The 23,619-nt window shown below is 44.1% G+C and overlaps 1 protein-coding gene across 12 annotated transcripts in view; it reads left to right on the forward strand.

Annotated features, from left to right (window-relative positions):
- Positions 1-1,699: 1,699 nt before the first annotated feature.
- MAST4 (microtubule associated serine/threonine kinase family member 4) overlaps positions 1,700-23,619 on the forward strand; it is a 576,679-nt gene continuing 554,759 nt past the window's right edge. For all 12 annotated transcript variants that reach the window (XM_045394763.3, XM_045394770.3, XM_045394765.3 and 9 more), the window contains exon 1: positions 1,700-2,360. In XM_045394763.3, coding sequence (XP_045250698.2) covers positions 1,977-2,360 — 384 coding nt within the window. In that variant the 5' untranslated portion in view covers positions 1,700-1,976. The remainder of the gene's footprint in view (positions 2,361-23,619) is intronic.

A 23,619-nucleotide genomic window follows, 5' to 3' on the forward strand; every position in this document is an offset into this window, starting at 1 on the left:
CCTGCTACTGTTTTTCTGTAACTCTTTCCTCTTCTCCCACACCGCATTTTTCCTGTATCACTTATCACAGGTTCTAAAATGGAGAATGGAGCTATATAACGCAGTATCAATCTCTCGCTTGACCATAAGCTGCTCAAGGGCAGGGGACCTGACTTACTAATCTTTGTATCCCCTGCACCTGGCACACATCTCAATCAACGTACATGGAACTAAGGCGGTTGAATTTATATCCTAGGTCACTGTGCCAGAGCTCAGAATGGGACTACAGCTGAGGGCAAGCGGGGAATCATTTATTTCCCACTGCTGAGCTGAGAGCTGGCTTCCAAGGAAATTCCAGTCACCGGACAAGCAGCATCCTCCAGCCCCAGGGAAGGCCTTAAGGGTATTCTACTGGTACCTTTAGTAAAGTTCTTTCTCCTGGTTCTTAGAAGTAAGGAAAATGAAGCAACCTGCCCTCTATCCTGTTGGTTTACAACCCAGGGCTAGGAGAACGTACATTGGAAGGTGAATCCTTTTCATCCTCTGCTTAGCTGATCATACTGAGACAGACAATGAGTAGGACCACAGAGCTTGGTCCTAATTAAATACAAGAACATACTTTGTTATCTTCCTCCCTATCAAAAGGTTCAAGTCTCAGACTTAACTTTTTAGTTTACAAACAGAAATAAAGACAGGAAATAGTCTTTTTTTTTTTTTTTTTTTTTTTTTTTTTTTTTTTGAGACGGAGTCTCGCGCTGTCGCCCAGGCTGGAGTGCAGTGACGGGATCTCGGCTCACTGCAACCTCCGCCTCCCGGGTTCACGCCATTCTCCTGCCTCAGCCTCCCGAGTAGCTGGGACTACAGGCGCCCGCCACCTCGCCCGGCTAGTTTTTTTTTTTTTGTATTTTTCAGTAGAGACGGGGTTTCACCGTGTTAGCCAGGATGGTCTCGATCTCCTGACCTCGTGATCCGCCCGTCTCGGCCTCCCAAAGTGCTGGGATTACAGGCTTGAGCCACCGCGTCCGCCCTAGGAAATAGTCTTTTAAAAACTCTCCGTGTATCCAAGCCAGGCACTCTGCTGATGCATCAAATATATTTGCTCTAAGCCTGCCCATAGCCAGACAAGAGCAGCAGTAATGTAGCCATTTACAGTTGAGGAAATTGAGGTCTAAAGAGCTTAAACGGAAAAGCAGAGATTACAGGTCACCCCCCTTTGGGTCCGCTCACTATACCAAGAAGTTTCTGCCCTTTTCCTCCAACACGCTGGTGAGTCCGTGTGCGTGCGTGACTGTGTGTGTGTGGTTCCTTTTTTTCCTATACAGCCCCCCTTCTTCTGGTCCGTTTTCTTGATTCCGCTTTTTGGAGACAAAGTCCAGTTCTTCTCCAAGGTCTCACCATCCGCTCGCCGTCTCCCTCTGACGTCCCAAGGACGGTCAGTCACTCCTCGGCTAAGTTCGGAGTCTCAGCCCTTGGCTCTGATTCTGGGCTCCGCCCCCACCCTCCGGGTACCCCCGCCCGGTCCCTGCCCCCGCGCCCAGGCGTTCCAGCCGGACCACGGCCCGCTCCGGGTCCCGCCTGCCCTACCTGAGGCCCGCATGGCCGGGGGCGTCGCAGCCTCCGCCCATCGGCGCGCCTGCCCTGCCATTGGCTCCGCGTGCTGTCAGTCTCCTCGCTCCGTCCCGGAGGCAGGTTTTGCAGAAGCCGCAGTCCCGGCGGCTCAGGCGCGGAGCTGGAGTACCGTGGAGCGCAGATCGCGGACCCGAGCGGGCATGTCCCCGTGCGCGGTAGTCCCCGTTTGCCCCCAGGCCCGGGCGGCTGTGAACTTAGCAGCGGGCTCGTGCGGCCCCGTCGCTGCCATGTAGTCGCCGGCGGGGCTCCCTGAAGTCCGGGAGCGGCAGTGCCAGTGAGCCTGAGCCCAGGAAGGAACCCGCGTCTTCCCCGGGAGGCGCTGAGTGCGCGCCGCGCCCCCGCCGCTCGGGAGGCACTTTGGGCCAGACATGGAAATGGGGGAGAAAGTTTCGGAGGCGCCGGAGCCGGTGCCCCGCGGCTGCAGTGGCCACGGCAGCCGGACTCCAGCCTCTGCGCTGGGCGCCGCGTCCTCTCCGGGTGTTTCCTCGGCCGAGTCCTCCTCGGGCTCAGAAACTCTGTCGGAGGAAGGGGAGCCCGGCGGCTTCTCCAGAAAGCAGCAGCAGCCGCCGCCGCCGCAGCCGCCGCCGCCGTCGTCGGGAGGCGCCCTGGGCGCCCGGCCGCCAGCCGCGTGGGCTCCGGCACGCGTGCTGCTCGAGCGCGGAGTCCCTGCGCTGCCGCCGCCGCCCCCCGGAGGAGCTGTGCCGCCCGCGCCCCGGGGCAGCAGCGCGTCCCAGGAGGAGCAGGACGAGGAGGTGGGCCCTGCCTTTCCCAAGCTCGCCCCCTCTGGGTCCCGGCAGCCGGGCGACCCCAGCTTCCCATCCCGCGCGCAGGCGGTGGTCGGGAGAGCGCTGTGGCTGGAAGATAGGGAGGGACCCCAAGCGCTCTGCCCTGAGCCCGGGGCAACGACAGTTAAGGAGCCCCGCTGTGGGTTATTGACTTCCCTGTGGTTGTTACCCCCGTGTGTGTGTCTCCATGTGCTGCCGATGGTGTGTTTTTAAAATGTCAGAGAAGCAAACTCCTTCGCGTCTGTCATCTGCCTTGGTCGATCTGTGAGTGGATGCGATCTGGACACCTGGCGTGTCCCCACAACTCAGCTCCGATTCTCCAAAGTGGGCGTTGTTTTCCACCAAAGCACTTGGGCCGAGGGGCAGGGAGTTGAGGGGGAGAAATGGTGCCTTGGGGACAGGAGCTGGTGGTGGTGGGGAGCAGTGGTAGCCGCGGAGTTGCACGCGGGGGTTTCAGTGGCGCCAGCCCCCCGGGATCACCCGCGGGTGATTTTGGCGCGTCCCCGCAGCGTCGGTCCTCTGGGAGAAGAGGACTACCCGCGCTCCCTCTGCGGCGCGGGCGTGCGCGCCTGCAGCTCCCGTTCAGACTTGTTTCCAGCGTGTCCAGATGAACGCTTGTCACCAAACCGAGTACGGATCGTCTTACCTTTTGCGGGGCGGAGCGGGGTGGGGGATCTGTATCTGCCCAGTTTCCTGGAAGGATGTTCCTCCAGAACTTGTGGGTCGCTTCCTGACACACTAAGCATAGGACTCTGGCTTATTTTCTGCTTTTAAAGGACAGTTAAAGAAGCCTACAATTTCATGTCTCAGAGCCAGACTCAGTCTCAAAAAAAAGTTTGCTTTGGACGTTTCTTGTGGGGAAGTCATCTTGATCAAGCAGGGCCACAAATAAAACATCACCCTAACATAGACTTATTGTGAAATTAATTCCTGAGTGCCAGTGTTGTATTTTCCTCATCTTGGATGGGGTTAGCTTTAGTAAATATTTGCCTTTGTCCCTTAGAGTAAGCAATCAGAGGCCAATGCCCTGGCAGTAGTCCCCAGGGCCCCCAGCCTGGAAGCAAAAACTGGATCTGGCACAAGGTTGAGAGGAGACGAGTCCTAGCCTGGCAGAGATGGAACAAGCCTTGGCTGCTTAGCTGGTTCTTGGCCAAGCCACTTGCAGTAACCATGACCCATTCCCTAATTCCTCTAAGCCCCCATTGCAAGGATCCTGGATAAGTGTCTGCAGGCCTGCTCTCTAGAACTGCCTCTGCTACTGAACTGTGAGACCTTGGGTATATTGTTTCACTCCTCTGAGGTTCAGTTTTATAATCTGTAAAAGGAGGAACTTCAAGGTAAAGTTCATTTTTACACTCATACTCCTGTTTCGAATCAGGAATTTCAGATGAATCGTTGGTTCCAAATCGATCCTAGCGGTGGGATGTCAGGAGTTTGCTGCGTGCCTCACCCACCACAGAGCTACATCCTAGCAGAGATGATCAAACTCTGTACTGTCCCAGCGTTCCTCCCTGATTACATCTCCCTTTCAAGATGCGAGGCATGTGCCACGTGTTTGCCCCTTAACTTCTGCCTCCACTTCTAGAGATGGGCACACTGGCACTGGGAAGCTGGGGGTGTACCCTAACTTAATGATTCACCAGTAGATCTGGATTCAGTATTGCTGCTGGTAGACAAGAGAGTAGTTAGTTGCTTTATGTTTTCTATTTAGCTGGGAGGGTGCTCCATGGTAAATGACATGGTCTTGCAGGTGGAGGGGAGGGATGTCGGGGAACTTCTGATCCCCATTCTGTCGCTGATTTATTGCCTGACCTCAGGGTGACAGTGCTTTGCTTTGTTGGAATTGGATATGATAACTTATTTCACAGGCAGTGCAGTGAGAATTGGTTGATTGAAACACATTTTGGAAAGTGGAATGATTAAATAACATGGGTCACTATTTGTGAAATCTCAGAATTGCATGTAAACTGATACAGTATTGCAATTTATTATGTAACTTAACCTGTGGCATGGGATGCTGGAAATTGCCTAGGAGCAAAATCTTGACTTGCTCTGATAATTTTAAAGTGCAATGAAAACCAAACCATGTAGTTTTTCCCCCTCTTGTGTAGTAGAGGAGTGATAGTCTTAGCGAAAGGGGCTGAGGTCCAGTGTGCATTTTCTGGTTCTTACACTGGCGATGGTATGGGGCAGGGGGTCTTCACTGTTTGTGGGCTTGTGGGTCTCTTTAAGGAGCAAACGAAAACTCTTTTGCCCCTCTCCTCAAAAAGCACCAGAGGATTTGGGAATGCCAGGTGATAAGCACTCAGTTTAGTGGAAAGACGTGGGTTTGATTTCTAGCTCTGCCACCTTGACAGTTGTGGGATTGTGGACCATTCAACTTCTGCAAATCTCAGCTTTCCTGCCTTCAGTGGGAATAATAGCAATAGAGTTAGGCATTTTACACATGCTATCTAATTTAATCCTAGCACAGTAACTGACATATAGCATCAAATGCCAAGTAACTGTTAGTCAGTATTTTTAAAGTTCACTTTCGATGACATTTTGCAAAGTAGGAATACAAAGTTGGGTTATCCTGTTATTTTACTGATGCATAACTTATGTGCTACCTACTTTCAGAGAATCAGAGGCTATGTCTACTTAGCTTATACTCATAAAATGGGAATAAACCGGGAAACAGTTTTTATTTGTCTCCAGTTGTTTTGTGACAAGGCAATGTGAGTGTAATGTTATACTGTAGAAAGGCACTGAGTATAAAGCATTAAAAGACTTGTGCACAACTCAAAAAATGGAATGAGGTTCATTTAAAATTGTTATACCTAGCTTGGGGAATTGATTATTTCCAAAGGTTTTTTTTTTTTTTTTTTTTTTTTTTTACCATAACTTATTGTATCACATTTTGAAGAGCAGCAAAATTCAAGTTTCTAGTATATTATGGCAGTGCTAATTTCTTTGGCAAACTTGTTAAAACTGTTTTGAATGTATTTAGTAATGTCAACAGAGTTTGACCTATTTTTTACTTTATCTTACTGTCAACAATTGTATAAACTTACGAAGTCTCACACACTTAAGTCTGCCCTTTAAGCTTTTGGTGTCTTAAAAACAGTAGTTTAATGTGACAGTAATGGTAGCTTTTATGTCAAACACATGACAGCTAGACATACAGCATGACTTTTGTTTAAGAAAACTGTATCTGACTTCTTCTCTTTCCCCAAGCCTTTGAATTTGGGGTCCGTGTGTGTTGAGGAGGTAGCACACGCATTTCTGAGAGTTAACACTGTCTGGATTGAAGGACTGTTCCCCTGACAACATCTCTGAGATTTGCCTTTAGGCATTCTGCCTTGTCCTTTCCCAAAACACCCTGTGAAGACTTTAAGAAAGTACTTGGGTGCTGTTTGGTAACTGTCTCTACAAACTGGCCAAGGGCAGGAATTTTGTCTTTGCATGCCTAGCACGGTACGGTTAATATATTAGTAGGGGCTCAGTAAATATTTGTCGAATGAATGAGAAAAAATGGCATCTATGAAAATAGTTGCACATTTGATTGAAGGGTGTGTATGTGTATTCATTTATTTTGTCTGTTGTGAATTACGATGTACAAACCTCTAGATCTCTTATCAAGAGAAACCTTGTGGATCACAGTGAGAAACGAATGGTTTTTCCAGGTAAATTTTGAACCAAGTCAAATCACTGAGGTTCCACTCAGAATTCTTTTGAAGAGACTTGTATATTAACTGTTACTGACTCTCCTTTTCACTGTGTTTATTAGAACTTGAAACATGCAGGGAGCCTTAGAATGGCAGAAAAGGGCTTAGTAATTAAAAGGATTTCCAAGTCAACAAGAGACAACCTATTTATACTCTGCTACACTAAGGGACTTATTTTGTTGGTATAAGATGGGAAACGGTTTCTCTTATTAACATAGGCTTACAGTGATAGGATAACTTTAAATTGTTCTATTAAGTGGTATATGAGCATGAGGACTGCTTTTAATATTTTGGATGTGTGTATGGGGTGGGGGTTTCCCATGTGGTACTAATGCAGTAGATGAGTTTCTGGTGTTTGTTGGTTAAGACATTAAATAGCAAAAAGCAAGCAGGAATTCAGCAAAGCTTTTCATTGAATTTATATTTTATTAATCACAGAAGCTACATAATTCTAAAAGAGAAGTAGTGCATAAATCTTGGCATATTTATTATTTAGTCTACTTTTGGACTCTACCAAATTCAGTAAGAGCCACAGGATCAGAAAATCAGTCAACCAAAATGTATTGAGTCTGACTCTGAGACATTGTCCTGGGCACAGAGATGGTTTTGACCCCAGGAAGCTTCAACTCTAGTAAGGGCGATAGTCACTAAATACATGACTATGAATTAATTGGCTTCAAAAAGTGGCAAATAGGGAACAGGCTGTGAGGTAGCATGTGGCCACACTTGTAACTCACTGAGTCTGGTGTTCAGGACTGAGTCACTGAGGAAGTGATCTGTAAGCTGAGACCCCCAGGATGAGCAGGAGTTAGGTGGGGGAGGGCAAGGGAAGGGATAGGTGTGATCCAGGTAGCAGGAGGCCCTGAAGCGGGAGAGAGCATGGGTCCATAGCTCTGAGAGGATTCTGAGTTGTTAGATGTGGAGGAGAGAAGAGCATGACATCTCATGACATTTGATAGAGAAGCAGCAGCCGGGTCATACAGAGCTGTCTGGACTTTATTCCAAAGGCAGTGGGAACCATTGAAGGATTTGAAGCAAGGAAGTGACATGATCAGATTTGTATTTTGGGAGGGTCAGGAAGTATGAAGCCCACCTGCTGGTAACTGTTGGTATAGCCTAATTGTTCCAGAGTTGGAATTGATAACCTGAGAAGATGTCCCTTTAGTAAATTGGGGGTGAGATGGGGTCATCCCTAGTAGCTTAGGTACTCCAAGTATATACATATACCTATGAAATACATACATATGAATACATATGAAATGCAATATGAAAAGACATACATATGAAATACTTTTGATCTGTTGAAGAGAACATCTTAGTGTTAATATTAATGTTACTTTTCACTGCCATGCCATTGTAACTCTAGTATTGAAGGAAAAACTTCATTGCCATGATGGGAGAGTGAGGAGAGGGCCTTGCAAATACTCATTTCCAGAGTAAACTTCAGGGACAGATTTACCTGGGGTGAGCATGAGGGGAGGAGGTCTGAGGTTGTACCTCTCTGTTGACAGGAAGTGTGGGGTTTGTGTACTAACACGCATTACCAGAGTTTTTCTTGGATTTTCCTAAAGAGGAAAGGGTCACTACCAAAGAACGAAGGCTTTTACCCTTTCCACCTCTGGTCTGAGGTACTCCAGGGAATGTCACATACTTACATTTTGCCAGTGTTTTAGAGCCTGTGACAAAGGCTATCCACTCAGACCTAGTGGATACAGTGCAGGAATCCAGGTGAATTTTTTTTTTTCTAGTTTGGCTCTGTAAGGAAGGGCATGGAAGTGGGGCATAAAGATGATAAACTGGAAAAAGAATCCTTATAGGATGTGGCCCACAGTGAGAAGGATCCATGACCTGGTGGCTTGGCCTTAGAGAAAGCTGAGTGAGGGCCAAGGGGTGTGCATCTTAGAAGAGATGATTGTATGTTTTAGATGCAAACCACCCTGTGTGTTTTCTGATTATGTGCTTACCTTCTATAGTGTTGCCAGAAAGGGCTTGTGTTCTTTTCTGTCATCCCTTTAGAGCTAGCAGCCAGTGTTTCCCTGCTCGGAGGTCAGGGTCTGTAGTGACTAAGGGCACAGACTTTTGATCCTGGTTCAGCCACTTAGAGGCTGGATGACTTTGGCTAGGTTCTTATTGCTGAGGCTGTTTCCTCATCTGTAAAATGGGCATGTAGTTTTTATTTGTGAGTGTCAGTCATTATGAGGATTAATGAGATGTTTTATGTAGAGTACCCAGCATGATGCCTGGTGCATAGTAAGCACTCCATAATGGTATCTGCTACTATTACTGAGTGTGGAAAACCTGGTTTAGGCAGAGTATTGGTACCATCAGCACCATAGGCAGGTACATAATAAGCAGGAAACCTACAAGTCCCTTCCCTGATGGATTATGCTTCTAGCATATTTTGTTGGTAGTCCTGACAGGCTCTTTCATTCATGAGTAGGTAGATATGTAACAGTTATCCCTTTTAATTTCATGGGCAGAGCATTCCTTATGAGATACTAACAGCAAAGCTTTATGGTATATGATTCATTAACCCTTCTATTAAGACACCGTTTCTCTTTTGCTCATGGAACCTGTTCTTAGTGATCAGTTATTAAATAATATTCTGCAAGACTTTATGAACATGTAAATTACTAGCTGCACCCAGAGATTTAGTCAGAAGGCAGTGTGTCAACCATGTGCTGGGGCTGGTGACATGACCATGTACTTCATGTCAGCTTCCTAGAATAATGATTTGGGGGATGAGAAAGGAGTAGGAAGGAAAGCAGGGGATTGTCTGGAAGTCAACCTTGGTTCATATAAGTGTGAAAGATGGGGCAAGGCAGATGGTGTGCAGCCATCCCAACTTCTCAGAAGGGAAATCTGTTAGGAATGCAATAGAACTTTCAAAAATGCAAGGACTCCTCTATGCAGATTACCCAACACAAATTCTGTTTTGTCCCCTTCGAACAGTATAAACATTTTGGTTTTTAAGACAAAAATGCAAATAACCTAGTAGCCCTTTTGATATAACTCAAGCTGGTGCAGTGATTTCAGTTCACTTCTCTTCCAGACAACTGGTGTTCTGCTCTGTGCATGTGTTCAGGCTGACGTTTACACAACTTTGAATCATTTCGTTCAAAGGATCTTGTTCTCTTTCATGTGTCCAGTATTTTGTCTGGCTTCTTATTTGGTGATGTTATTTTAGGTTAAAGCATACCAAAATACAAAATTAAGCAGAAGTCGGTTTCACCAACAGCTTCTGTGCATTTGTGTTTCTCCCTTTCTCCACCCTTCTCTCATCGCCCTCTCACCTGGTTCAGAATTCCTTGGAGGGATTGGATATAGTCACCTGTGCTTCCAGGGTTAGGAGAGAAAGCCAGGCCCTAAATGTAAAATGCTGGTTCAGGACTGTGGTCCTTGGTACAGACACATACTCTGAAGTCACATTTAAGTTTATGGAACTTGTGCGAAATTCCTGGTGGCTGTTCCAGCCTCCCTTAATGAAAAACGGTCACTGCTTATTTAATGATTTGAATTCATAACTAGACACATGTCTGCGAGACAGCTTATAAATTTGTATCCTAGGCCTGTACTCTTGCCAGCCCATCAATTCCCCTCTCAGACACAGTCGATATAATTTTGATTATGATACTTACTTCCACTGAACCTTTCAGTCCAAATGCTTTGTAATGATACTGGGGAAGGGGGAATGATGGTAGGTGGGAGGGAAGATGGAATACTGACAAATTGAACTTCTTTTCTTAACTAATTTTCTAGGCTATCATGTGGAAAATGAAGATTTAATTTTAATGTTCTTGGTTTGTGCTTTTGCAGTGTTTTCAGTGGTCAGCAAGATCGCAAGTGCACCCAATTTAGTGTGGGTGGATGACTGTCCGTTAAACTCACATCAGATGTTGGTCTTTTGGCATCTTCCTTAGAACTTGGCTAGCTCTTTTTTTTTTTTTTTAAATAAGCTGAGAAGTTACGTGTGTTGCTTTCCGGCTGGTGATTTTGTGCCTTTTTGTGTTTGTCTAACAAAAATAATCTCAGATTTCTTTCTTAACATTTTTCTTTTCAGGCATTTCTTCATACAGAGATAGATGTACCTGCTGTAATGCAGGAAGGGCCCCAGGGCCTCATCAGTGGTAGGGAAACTCAGTTAAATTGGGTTAAAATTGGAAGCTAAACTATTATGTCGGTGTACACAGTCACCAAGACTGACATTCACAAAATCCTCACATTTGAAATCACTTCTTAGGGCAGTCATAGGCAGCGAGATTGCATTGTGGTATTGAAATGGAATGAAGTTGTGATGAAATCTGTTCTGTGTATAAAAGTTCAATGACTAATTCCACAAATTAGTTTATGAAATAAATTAGTTCCCTGTAAGTATATCTAGCTCCCACACAAGACAAACTCACAAAATTTGCTTTTTACTCACATACTTTTAGCTGGAGTGGCTTTATTGAAATAACCTGAGCCCTCACCTAGGCTTCGTCTTAAGAGTGGCTCTGAGGATACTTAGACGCAGCCAAGAAGAGGAGGGGAGGATTGCTCTAGAGGAAAACTCAGCCCCAGAGAAAGAAATACAGAAAGGTTTTACTTCAGGAGAAGGGTTTCAGACATCCTAAATGAGTAGAATATATACCTGGAAAACCCAAGAAAATGTTGACTTTCCTGTCCTTGTGGCTCTTAGCAGACTGGTAAGTAGAAGCGTCCTGTTAAGTCTGTGCAACCTGAGCTTGAAAACTGAGGGTGCCTGAGCAGGAGAGCGAATGAGAGGAAAATTACTTGTCAAGTAAGACTCCCTTTGCCTTACATTTTGGTACTTTACTGTTCAAAATACTACATTGGTAAATTTTAATTCACGTACTTTTTTCTTTCCTTGGAATTACTTGGTTATTTGTTCTACAGTCATTGATCAAGTTTCCCTAAATGGCTGCCCTGGGTTATTGTTGCTTGGGGAGTGAGATAGTCCCCCAAAGAGCCTGTAAGAGCTCTGAGGGTCAGCTTTAATCCACGGTGATGGGTGGGTTCTCGCCACGGTGCAGGTTCCCTTTTCAGAGGACGAGGGATTAAAGGGAAATTACAGCTTTAAACTCTCATGATTTTTCTTCTTAGAAACTTCAGTTTTATTTTTGTTTTCAAGATTTCCACTTTTGACATTAAAACATTTCTACCTAGAGAAAGCTTAGCCTAAGTGTGTGAGCAGCCTGAGGGCAACAGTTTTAGAATTATCAGGTAAGACTACTTGGGAAGAGTTATGCTAGTAGAGTAACAACAATGACAATTTTGTAACCTGCTAAAATCATACCGTTTTATATTCTTTTAATATTATTTCTGAATCACCAGTTTCTGTGTATCAGGTTACCTGTCATTCCTTGTTCTTATTCTTGTTCTTGTTCTTGTTCTTATTCATGTTAAAAGGAATTATTTTGATTTCTGATGAAGTATTGATAGCAGGCTTTAATGTGTTAATAGTAATTATTAACACTTTAATAATTACTGTACTCAGTTCTCAGGGTAATGCTGCTATGAGTGGAAATGGATTGCAGGAATTTCATCAGTAGTGAAAGTGTTGACCTGGAAATTGGGAAATCTGAACTCCTGCCTTGGCTTCTTGCTAGGCAAGTTTTTAGCATCTCTGATCCTTATCTGTGATGAAATAAGAGGTCCTTCTTAGCTCCAGTTTTTTTGTTTGCCTCTTGCTATAAAATATAACCTTTAAAACTTAGTTTTCATCACTCTACACTTTTTAAGAAACTGTTGATTGACACTTTTCTTTTGACAGACTTGATAATTGGTGGTTTTCTGATTTGTCAATAGGCACCTATTCTTCCTGTCCCCCCAGCTTTATTAAAGTATAATCGACAAAAATGTATATATTTATGGTGTACAACACGATATTCTGATATGTATACATTGTGAAATGAAATGATTAAGTCAAGCAAATTATATCCATCACCTCACATGTTTACCATTTTTTTTTTTTTCGAGACAGAGTCTCTGTCACCCAGGCTGGAGTGCAGTGGCGCGATCTCGGCTCACTGCAACCTCTGCCTTCCTGGTTCAAGTGATTCTCATGCCTCAGCCTCCTGAGTAGCTGGGATTACAGGCATGTGCCACCATGCCTGGCTAATTTTTGTATTTTTAGTAGAGACGGGGTTTCACCATGTTGACCAGGCTGGTCTCGAGCTCCTGACTTCAGGTGATCTGCCTGCCTTGGTCTCCCAAAGTGCTGGGATTACAGGCGTGAACCACTGTGCCTGGCTCCCCCCCCCCCTTTTTTTTTTTTTTTTTTTGGTGGAGAGAACATTAAGGTCCATATATATATTCTTGACAGGAATTCTCACAAGGACCCTTACTCATGAATTCTACCTTTCAGATAATGCTTATATAGGAAAATATGGATTACTTATACGTTCTGCTTTAATTCCTTCACAATTATTTGGTATGTCTCTGTCAGTATCCCTAGCAAGTGTTGAGGGTACTGTCTCACCTCCCAATCCCTGCGGAGGAGTTGGACTCCAGAGAACACCGTCAGTTCTGTGTTTGTCTTGATGCTGGAGCACTCTGCTGTGTCATCTCACCCATTCAAATGCTCAGGCTTCTGTGTGGCTTTTGAAATACTTAGATTCTTTGGATAGTCATTTTGAGCATGGCAGGTCAGTTTTAGAATAAGTCTTTTAATAGAAGACTGATAGAAGCAGCAGGGGAAAGCAGGGGGAGAATGTGAGTCTTCTTTTCAGTACAGGGTAACTTTAGAACCTATGAGTTAGGATCTTAACTGTCTGGCCTCGGACTGTCCTTTAGAAAATGCTCTGGTGTGGCTCTCTGTTGAGTTGTTTTTGAAGTAATCTTAACACTAGAAGATATTGTTCTAGATGGAATCACAAAGGATGGTTTTTGGTGCTAGCCCCTGGAGACTGCGGAATTGGATCTTTCTCCTCTAGATTTTTTTTTTTCCTGCAAATCCTTGGATCAGTGGCAGAGTCTGCAGGCTCCAAACAGAAAGACTTGGGTTTGGATTTTCCCTGCTGCTGGGGATGATTTTTTTGGGCTACATGTCACAAGTCTATCACTCCTGTGTCCTAGACCAACTACTTCTGATTTTTAAGAATTAATCTTTTAATTAAAAAGTTTTGTAGGATCTTCATTGCCCTAGGCAGCCAGGGCTTTCCTGTATGTTCTGGACATTAGCTGCCCAGCCCTTGAAGTGGACTGAAAGTCTATTTACACAGCTAAATTGAAATCTATCAAAACTTGTTTTTGACCAATGCACTGATTTTTTTGTTTGTTTGTTTTTCAGACAGGTTCTGGCTCTGTTTCCTGGGTTGAAGTGCAGTGGCACCATCTTAGCAAACTGCAGCCTCTGCCTCCCAGGCTCAAGCCATCCTCCCACCTTAGCCTCCCAAGTAACTGGGGCTACAGGTGTGTACCACCATGCCCAGCCTTTTTTTTTTTTTTTGGAATACTGGGTTTTGCCATGCTGCCCAGGCTGGTTTTGAATTCCTGGGCTCAAGTGATCCGCCCACCCCAGCCTCCCAAAGTACAAGAATTACAGGAGTAAGCCACTGTGCCCAGCCTGATTTTTTTTTTTTTTAAACAAAGGCAGACAGTTCTCAGTTCTGGACTAAGCTATTGGTGAGTTGTTTCATAAGTTTGTTTGAAAGTCAGTTGTTTGGAACTTGGAGTGTGTAGTACCATAGAAACTAATGGATGTGAAGCCAACCAAAAGAAACCACCATCTTGGCAAGCATCTGTGCTTTAGTTTCCTTGAGTGCCACTACAAAGTACCACAGATTTGGTGGCTGAAACAACATGAATTTATTGTCTCACAGTTCTGGTGGTTAAAAGTCCAAAATCAAGGTGTTGGCAGGGTTTTATTGGGTTGGTGCAAAAGTAATTGCGGTTTTTGCCCTTTTGATGGTAAAAATCACCATTAAAATGAATGGTTTTAAATCACCATTTAAATGAATGATGATCTGTTCCATGCCTCTTTGTCAGCTTCCAGTAGCCTCGGGTGCTCCTTGGTTTGCTGATAGCCACCTTCTCCCGGTGTCCTCACATTTTCTGTCTGTACATGTCTGTCTCTGTCCACATTTCCCCTTTTTTTTATAAGGACACCAGTCATTTTGGATTAGGGCTTACTCTAGAGACCCAGCTTGATTACTTCTGTAATCTTTGTCTACCTCCACATAGTTTTAAATGGTGATTCGCCTTCTAGATCAGCCTACAAAAGCTTAATTAGTTCCCAGGATGATAAATTCCTAGGAATGGGATAATAGTGCTAGAAATGGTGAAGACAGTAGAATTTTGAACCTGAAAAGCCAAAGGCTGTTTTACACCCTGTTTTGCCCAGAGAGGTTGAGTGAATACCTGGCCTGAGCATCGCCAGGGCCCTGTGCCTCTGTGAGTCCCTCCTGCCCCCTGGTGCAGCGCTGCCTCTAGCTTTTTGTTAGAACGTGATTTCCATTGGGGCTGCTGAAGACAGGTCTGTCTTCTCTGTAGTGTCGGGCAGTAGAGCAGCTTCTGGGATGGATGACTGTGCACAGGTAATTCTCAACATCTGCACACCTGCAGGAGCAGGGCCCTACCCTCCTAGGTGTTCTGAATGAGGGAACAGGTAAGCTGGAAGAAGGAACTCACACATTCAGCCTTTACTCCCAGCCACGTTGTGGCTCTGGGGAGCCTCTTGGAGACATGGCCATGACCTTTCTTTGTCTTTAGGACATCTTCATTGGATGCCCAAGACTCCTTCACTAATGGGAGCAAGTAATTTTAACACAAAACTAAATGTCTCCTACTGCTTTTCAGCTCACTTCTAACAGGAGATGCCAGTGAAGGCTCAGAATTTAAGAGACAAAGTAGTCACTTCAGAAAATCCATCAGAATGTCTTTAAAAATAAACCAACTGCTATCACTAGAAATAGTTACAGCCAAGGGCCCTGTGTCCATAACATTTTTTTCTTTGTGTAACAGAATTTCTTTATGCAACACGTTCTAATTTGCGTGTTCTGTCTCCTGCTCACCAGCAGACTTTCAGACTTTAAATTATCTCATGGTTTTTCTTTTAGTTTAAATTCAGATAGTAGGATAGCTCCTGTAGATGAGGCTTTAAATAATTGCTACATGCCCTTGTCCCAATGAGGACCTTACACGCAAATGTGTGTTTTTAGGGGACTCTTTGTTTTTGGAACCCAAACCCACAGAGTTTGTGGAAGGACATCTGCATCGTTTCAATGTTTTTATTTATTATGCTGCAAGCTGCTTGTTTATTCTCCTCTTTTCCCTTCCTCCTTCTGTCCTCCTCTCATGAGAGGGTTAATGCTGCATTGTGGAATTAGTGCAATTTGTTCTAAGACATGGCAAAGGCCCCATCAAAGTAGTCGATAGTCAAGTTCTAGCAATGAGAGTGATTCCTTCAGAGCCTCTCTTGATTCTCTTTAGGGGTTTTCTGTGGCATTTAAAAGGAAAGTGAAATATGGGTTTTAAAAAACGATAAATACAGTCTTTCCAGTTGATTTCATAATGAGAGGTATAAGCCATTGCTGGGATACATTGGAAGGTGCTCGCTTTGTACTCCTGAAAAACCTATAATCAGATGGTCACTGTCTTGAATTGTTAAAATACTGTTACCTGCAGTTTTTAGAAATTTATTTTGATATTTAAGGACATCTAAGGATGTATATTTAATTACTGCTGCTTTCTTTTCATTTGAATGAAAAGTGGTGGATTATATAACAGTTGCCACTAAGGTATAGTTTTCTTAAACATGAGTTTCATGGATGTTCAAAATTTTGTTTCTGAATGTGTAATACAGATTAATAACTTAAGTCATTACTCTTAGATCTTGGGCAGTCAGAATAATTTGAATGTTGAGGGGCAGCTTTAACAGCTTCCCACTTAGGATGTCCTAGAAAATGAGGGCTTGATTACAGCAAGGTTTTGTGTGTATGGCTTGTTTTAACCCAAATTCGCAGGCTGGAGCTATATCTCTGGCAGTGTTTAAAGTACTGTGGAGGTGAGTGGGTTGAGCCAACTCAACTTCTGAGGTTTAGGTTTCTTTTTTGCAGTGTTTGTTTTTCTTTCCCTTGCCTGCTCACTTGACCTTCTAAAGGGCAGAAAAGGAGAAAATATTGTTAGAGTACTGGGTGGGTGAAATGTAGGGTCCTGGAGAGCAAGGGTGTTATCTTTGCACTGTTTCACATAATGAGTGCTGGTGAAGGCTCCCTTATTGGTGATGAGGTTTGGGACTCCCCCGAGTACCCTGGCTGCTGCTATCTCGGCTTGCTGTGGGGGTAGAGCTGGTGTGAAACGGCCAGTTCTTTTTCTTTGTCAAGTCTACAGGTATTGAACCTTTCTACTTGCAAAGGGCCGTAGGAGTTGGTGGGTGGGGAGAGAAGGAAGATGCAAAAGCAATAATCGATCTGGTCAGTGCCTAAAGCAACCTGTAGTTGGGTTAGGAGACAGAGCACACACAGTGACTTGACCTGAATGTGCACGGTGCACTATCAAGTGAACAATGTGAGTTAAGCTGAAAGTGCCTATGGGGAGGGAACCAACCTGATGGATTTATCTGTAAGTGGATTTTCCATGGTGCCTTGACGATTTTAAGCAGTGGAAAGAAGAAAAGGAGGAGGTCGTGTCAGATTTAAATTATTTGGCCTATCAGATATCTTTGCTATAAATAGTTATAGTCTTAAGAAAGCCTTCTGCTTTTTTCTTTAAAAGTCATATTTAGGAGGAATATAATTGACAGATTGTGTTTTACATATTTTATAGGTAATTTTGTATCTAATTAAAAATTACTGAAACAACATACTATGAGGATTGTAGTGTTTTCTCTATTACCAGCTTATTTATGGCTTTGTATCTTGTCAAGAGTACTATTTTTTAAAAAAAAGATTTGTATCTTGCTAGGTAATTAAACAATGTTTACAATTAATATATGTATATTTAAATAGAGACAGGGTCTCGCTGTGTAGCCCAGGCATTCTTGAACTCCTGGCCTCCAGCAGTCTTCCTGCCTCTGCCTCCCAAAGTGCTAAGATTACCGTTGTGAGCCACTGTGCCCAGCCCAATTAATACTATCTAAGGCATTGTCTGAGGAACTTTCATTTTTGTTTGTTGTGGGGCCAGACTTTGGGAAGAAAGTATGTTGGATAAGAATTTATCAGATAACCCATTTATTTATTTTTTTGGGATAGCATTTTCTTCCCCTGCTTTGGGATGTCTTTTGGTTACTCATTACTTGAAATTTGCCAAATTTAGGGCGGTGATGATTTTGGTCTAGTTAGAATTTCAAACACCACTTCTGTCTCGCCTAAAGTACAGTTGGAAAAACTTCTTCAAGGAGAAATTCTCAGCCCCTGAGTTCTTGGCAGGAATCGTGGCCCCCATCACAGTGTAGCCCCCCACATGGGTGAGGTCTTGATGTCCTGTGGCCAGGCTGCCCCAGGCTCCAGGAGCTTTCTGATTCCTCTGAGCTGTGTGGATTGGCTGACGTTCTCAGCAGCTGCAAAGTAACTGGTCTTATAAAGCAGAACCTGACAGGGTGGCTAATTCTTGACGTTTACAGGTGGAGAGGGAAGTGAACCTACTGAGGAAAAACCTAATCTGTTAAAAAAAATAAAAAAAACCAAAAAACCCGAAAGTCTGGATTGTATATGTCTCTGTCAGTATTCTGTAAGCACAGGGGAAAAATTCCTTCCTCACAGGGTTTGTGGATGCCAGTCATAGTTTACTGGTATGGGGCCATCTGTGGCAGCTCCCAAAGCCGTGCAAATTTATAAAGCAAGGCAGCCAAGGGGACTGGTGAAAATGAGTTTATAGCATGAATGGGGACCACTTAAAGGAGAAGGTGCTAGGTGTAAATGTCTAAGCCAGGATGGAACAATTAGGGCAGTTCAACTTTTATAATTAACATTAAACTCCCAACGGAACTTCTCTTTCACCCTACTTACCTTCCCTGGCCCAGCACATCTTATCCTTCACCTTTCCCTCAGGAAAAATAACTATGAAAGCAGTCTGTGAGGCCCTGTGTGGGTGTCTGGCCAGTTCCACTACTTCAAAGATTCTCTGTCTCAGTTATTTTTATTATAACCACAGTGTGTACTCTGGACTTTTGAAATTTGTAGCTACAACTATGCTATTAATCTTAACTTTAAAAACTAAATATTCACCCTCTCTACCTGGAGCTCACAGACAACCTAGTCCATGCAGGACATGATAGAATAGAAGCTACTCCTGAAGACTTTAGTCTTGGGGCATGTGAAGCCAAGGAGTTTATTGGCCCTTATTGAATTGATATTTGGAATCTCTAGAATTCTTTGAGTCTTGATAAGGGCCATGAGATCCCAATCTTGGATTAAGTTTTGAGAAGAATTCTATTGGAGATTTTCTGTGTTGCAGAAGAGAAGACCATTCAAGGGACTCCCAATTTTCTCATTCCCTGGAGAGTAAGTTCCCTCTTGTCATTTGAACTGGCAGATTTCTTTTGTGCCAAAAAGAGATAAAAAGACGTGGTATTTCCTACACCTCCCAACGTGATGGGGCTGCCAGGATGTAGGTTTGGGGAGAGCAGGGACCTCATGGGACACATGCAGGGAGAGATCTGTAGTCCCCTCGTGTTGGGAGGTGGTGGGGTTCTCCTGCTGGAGATGTTTCTGCCTGCAGTGAAAAACAAGGCATCCTTTCTGATGCTTTGTCTGGGGGTGGGGCACATGTGGCAAAATAATCTTTTTTGAGCTGTTAAATCTGAGTCTTTTACTTTGTGTCTTCTTTTTCTGGTATTTCACACAGGAACCAGGATGCTTGTAAGGCCTTGCCTTGGGGATATTTGCCTGGCAGGAAACTGAAGCTGTTTGAAGTTGAGGCTCCTCTCAGTTGCTTTGTAAAAAGTTGAAACCTACAGAAGAGAGAATGCTGTGTGTCCTGGTGTGGAGAGTGGTTTGTTTGTTTTGAGGGAAGAGGGAGAAAGTGAGCAGATTTCCCTGGCCCAGGAAGGGAGTCAAGATTAGTGGGTCCTGGGTTACAGGGGTTGCGGCCCAGTAAACCTTTTGGTGGCAGCATGGGGCAACAGAGGACACTGGCTACTTGGTGGGCCTGGGGAGGCTGGACTTTAGACACCGAGTTTCCTGCCTGGCAGAGGTTCAGGTGCCATAGAAGCACAGATATGCTGATTTTACGGGCCTGTGGGTGACCATGAGGATTTTGGCAGCAAGCACAAAAGGCTAGAGGCCCTTTGCTTTCTGTGACATCCCAGGAATAGCTCTGAGGGATCAGTTTCTACCATAGCCCTTGGAATCAGAATGAGTTTGATCTCAAGAGAAAAGTGGCCAGGCATGGTGGCTCATGCTTGTAATCCAAGCACTTTTGGAGGCTGAGGCGGGAGGATCATTTGAGGCCCAGGAGTTCAAGACCAGCTGGGCAACATAGTATGACCCAGTCTCCCTAAAAAAAAAAAAGAAAAAAAAATTAGCTGAGTATGGTGGTGCATGCCTGTAGTCCCAGCTACTTGGAAGGTTGAGACGGAGGATTGAGCCCAGGAATTCGAGGCTACAGTGGGCTGTGATAGCACCACTGCACTGCAATCTGGGCAACAGAGCAAGATCCTTGACTCAAAGAAAGAAAGAAAGTGTTGAGATCCAGACAGACTGAAAAGGATCTCTTATCTCAAAGGCCATGTTTTTCCTTCTATCCCTCCCATTTGCCTGCCCTCAGCAAGGTAGTTGCTTCTTGCATTTGGCATTACCCAAAGGTCTGTTAATGAACTTACCCTTGCCGTGTTGTGGTGTTTTCTCCCCTCTCCAGACTGCAAGCTACATGAGAGCAGAGCCCTTGCTTGTCTTATTCATCTTCATAGTCACAGCAGTTGCCTCCCAGTATGCAGTAAATCTTTGTTGAACAAATAAATGCACAGAGGAAAACTTTATTCTGCAACTTAAGGGAAGTTGAAGCTCTGAAATGAATGCCAGCCACTCAGAGACTGATAGAAGAAGAACTCTAGGAAAGAGGTCCCTCACTTTACCACATGGATCACAGGCAGGTGCGGTGCATACATTTTTCACATTCAGTCCATGTGACCCCCCCCACCCACCGACCAGCCCCTATCAAGGCGAGCAGTTCAGAGCTGGATTCAAAGAAGAGATGTTTTAAATTTTTCCCCTTAAATTTTAAGTATTATATGTTCAAATAATACATAGGAATTAGTTTCTAGACGTCTGGCGTTCTAGCTGGTCAGTTGTCACCCATTAGGCAGAACTGTCTGGAATAAGACCAGCTCAGGCTGGCTGGACATCTGGGGCAGGTGTCTCAGGGCTCCTGGTTCTCTTCCCCAGGGCCTTCTCAGAGTGCTGGTTGAGGAGGGTGAAGCCCAGAGCAGGCCTCTTTGGAGGTGAAGGGCTTCTCTTTTGGATTGACAAGTTCTGTAAAATCCCCAAGAAGCCAGGGTTTTGCTTTCTCAGGCTCCTGAGTGGCAGCTGGCAGGGACCTCTGTGGGAAGGGACAGCTTAAGAGAGTGCCTGGACACTGCACACTCTATCTTCTGAATAGGCACACATTTCAAAATGTTTGCAAAAGCCAATTCTGGACAAGAAGAGTAAGACTTCCTTGCGTAAATAATAAGTGCTGCCCCTTTCTCTCCTTTTACTAATAAGTTTCCCTGATAGCACTGCTTGCTGGCAGCTCTTCTCTACATTTGGTTGCTGAATTGCAGTGCTCAATTATCTGTGTAATAACATGCTATAAAAACATAGAAAGCCAGGAAAAAATGGTTTTAACTAAAGTGGTTGAGCCTTGAAAAGAGACACCTTGCACATTCACATCTGGACTGAAAGGAGAACATTAAATCTGTCATTAATGATTTAATTGACTGGATTTTTTTCTAAAAGGTAAAGGAAAGCATTAAAATGGAGTATGAGGCACTCAAATTACCTTCCAATACAACCAGGAGCAGCATCTCATTAAAATGTTTGGGTTTTCTGATGCCATTAATGAGAAGTGATTCTCTGTGGCTGTTTAGCTTTTGAAAATGTGGCTAGTGCATCACAGCATGCAGTAGGCCTCCAAGAAGGCCAATGCTGGGCACTGCACAGGTGCTTTTTGTACATTATGGCATTTAATTCCATCCTCAATCTTGCCAGTAAGGTGGGGGGATATCGCCATTTCCTGGTTAAGAAAAGTGAAACTTACAGAGATTAAATTTACTCATGATTCACATGATTTCAAAACCAGTGCTCTTTCACATTTCGGGTCAGTAAAAGCAGAGAGGGGTTATTATTATTTTTTTTCTGTTTAAAAGTTTCTCATGAATGGACATACCGATTTATTGACAGTTACTTTTAAAAATGTAAAAGATTATGTAGAGCGTAATTGCTGAGCTGTGCCTGAATTCCTGGCTCACAAAATTGTGAGTTAAAATGAAACAGTAGCGGTTTTAAGCCTCTAAACTTTGGGACAGTCTGTAGCACCCAGTAGATAACCATACCCTTTGTTCTTTCTGTTCCTCTTGTCCACATGCATGCTCACCCTTTCTCTACAGTCCACCCCTCCCCGTGGTACACCCTTGCGGAGCTTACCATAGAAGCATGGATTTGGAAAGGCCAGTGACCATGAACAAAGTAAAACATGAACGCATACTAATAAAGGGAGAAAGACAGTGCTCAGGAAGGCCAGGAATGCAATAAGCAGAATATTTAGCCTATGTACCTGGCAGCTGGGCTTGGATAGGGAACTAGGTGCTAGGGCAGTATTTTTGGTCCCTGCTTTGACTCCATTTGAATCCCCTATGGAGCTTTGACATTGTCTACACTGGGAGACCCTGATTCTGGGAGGAATCGGGGAGACCCCTGACTCCGCGTGTCTATGTGTGTTAAAGGCCTGCCAGGTGGTTCTGTGAGTTACCAGGGTTGTAGGAGCACTGGCCTCCTGCCTGTTGGCTTGTGGAGAAAGAGAATCTTTACTGCCGAGTGCTCTTTCCTGCCCACGGCCTTTTCTGTGCAGGACCTATGCTAGATGCTTGCACGCATCAGACCTTTGATCCTCACAGCAAGTCGGTGAGGGTGCAGGGTAGTAGCCCTGTTTTATAGGTGAGGAAACAGGGATTTCAGAGAACTCAAGTCACTGAGTCTTCCAGTAAGTGAGAAGGACAGGATTTGAACCTGTCTGTTTTCCTTTCAAGTGTCTGACTTTGTTACTGTCTGATTTTCCCTGACCTTCACCCTCAGTGTAACAAAGGATTTTGGACACTTGATTCTACTTGCATTGTTCGTGACTATTTTTGTAACATGTAGAAGACTCTAGATTTTAGTGTGCATGTTTTCTCTTAAAAGCATACTTACAAATTTATGTCACCACCCCAGCCTAACCTGTTGGATGAACATTAATGTCTCATTACAGAACTAAACACTTCCCTCTGTATTGAGGGGAGACAGACACGCTGGTTTAAAAGGCCTCAGATTAACTAGATGTGACTTTTGATGTTTACCCTGATCATTTTTGAGTGGCTCCTCAAATAGCAAGGCAGCTATTAAAAGTGTTATTCCCATTAGGAATATTGTGCTTTTCATTTCTTTTAGTAGTCTGAGAATTGCTAGTGCACGTTTTATAAAAAGAAAAGGATTTTTTTTTTCTGACTTAATTTTGCTGAACTGATGGATATTTGAGTATGTGAAGAGAGAGGAGACAGAGAAGGAAGCCTGCCTATCTCCCTTTCTAGGGCATGAGTGTCTTTCTGTGGTCTGTAAGCCTGGAAAAGAGTGTTTTCCAACAAAAGCACCATTTTATAAATATAGTATTCTTTTCTTGGCAATGCACTGAATGCTGGCCTGTCACCCCAAGTCTTGTGGAGGGCAGTAGGGACAGTGGAAATAAAAGAAATTAGCAGGTGAAGAGAACACTTGTCTATCTAACACTTTTTTGTCATTTGTTAGTACTTGGTTCCTCAAATAGAAGTATGGCCATTGTGAGAGAGTAACTTTTCGCAGGAGTAACTATAGTAGACAGTTTTGCATTTGGGGATTTACCGGGGGTTCTGCTCCTGAACCTTTGAGCTCTAAACACATCAGGGGCTTGCTGGGTACCGAATTATGCGTGTGTCACCCTCAGAGTAGGGACTTGGTGAGTGAGAGCCCCAGGGTATATGTATTTCATTCACTCGGAGCTGTCAGGTCTTATCAACCTTCGTTAGGAATATTTTTCTCCCTGAAAACTCATAAAAATTCACGTTGTAATATCAATGCCTGCAGGATCCTGTGGAATTTTGTTGAGCTGCTTATACCCTTTTCTCCTAATAGAGATATAGAGAATGATACATTCTCCTCATATACACGGGTGCAGATGTGTGCTTGTGAATCTATACAGGAAGCTCATGTATGTGACAAAGTAAGTTTGTTGAGGGGAATGAAATAAACTAATTTTCCCCCCACTGAGTCAATATGACTAAGATATTTCTGTGCATAGTCTCAGAATACTCCATTCTGCGGAATATTTTAAATTTTATTAACCTTGTACATATTTTGCCAGATTCCTATTCA

Source organism: Macaca fascicularis, chromosome 6 (assembly GCF_037993035.2).
Source record: "Macaca fascicularis isolate 582-1 chromosome 6, T2T-MFA8v1.1".
NCBI classification, from domain to species: domain Eukaryota; kingdom Metazoa; phylum Chordata; class Mammalia; order Primates; family Cercopithecidae; genus Macaca; species Macaca fascicularis.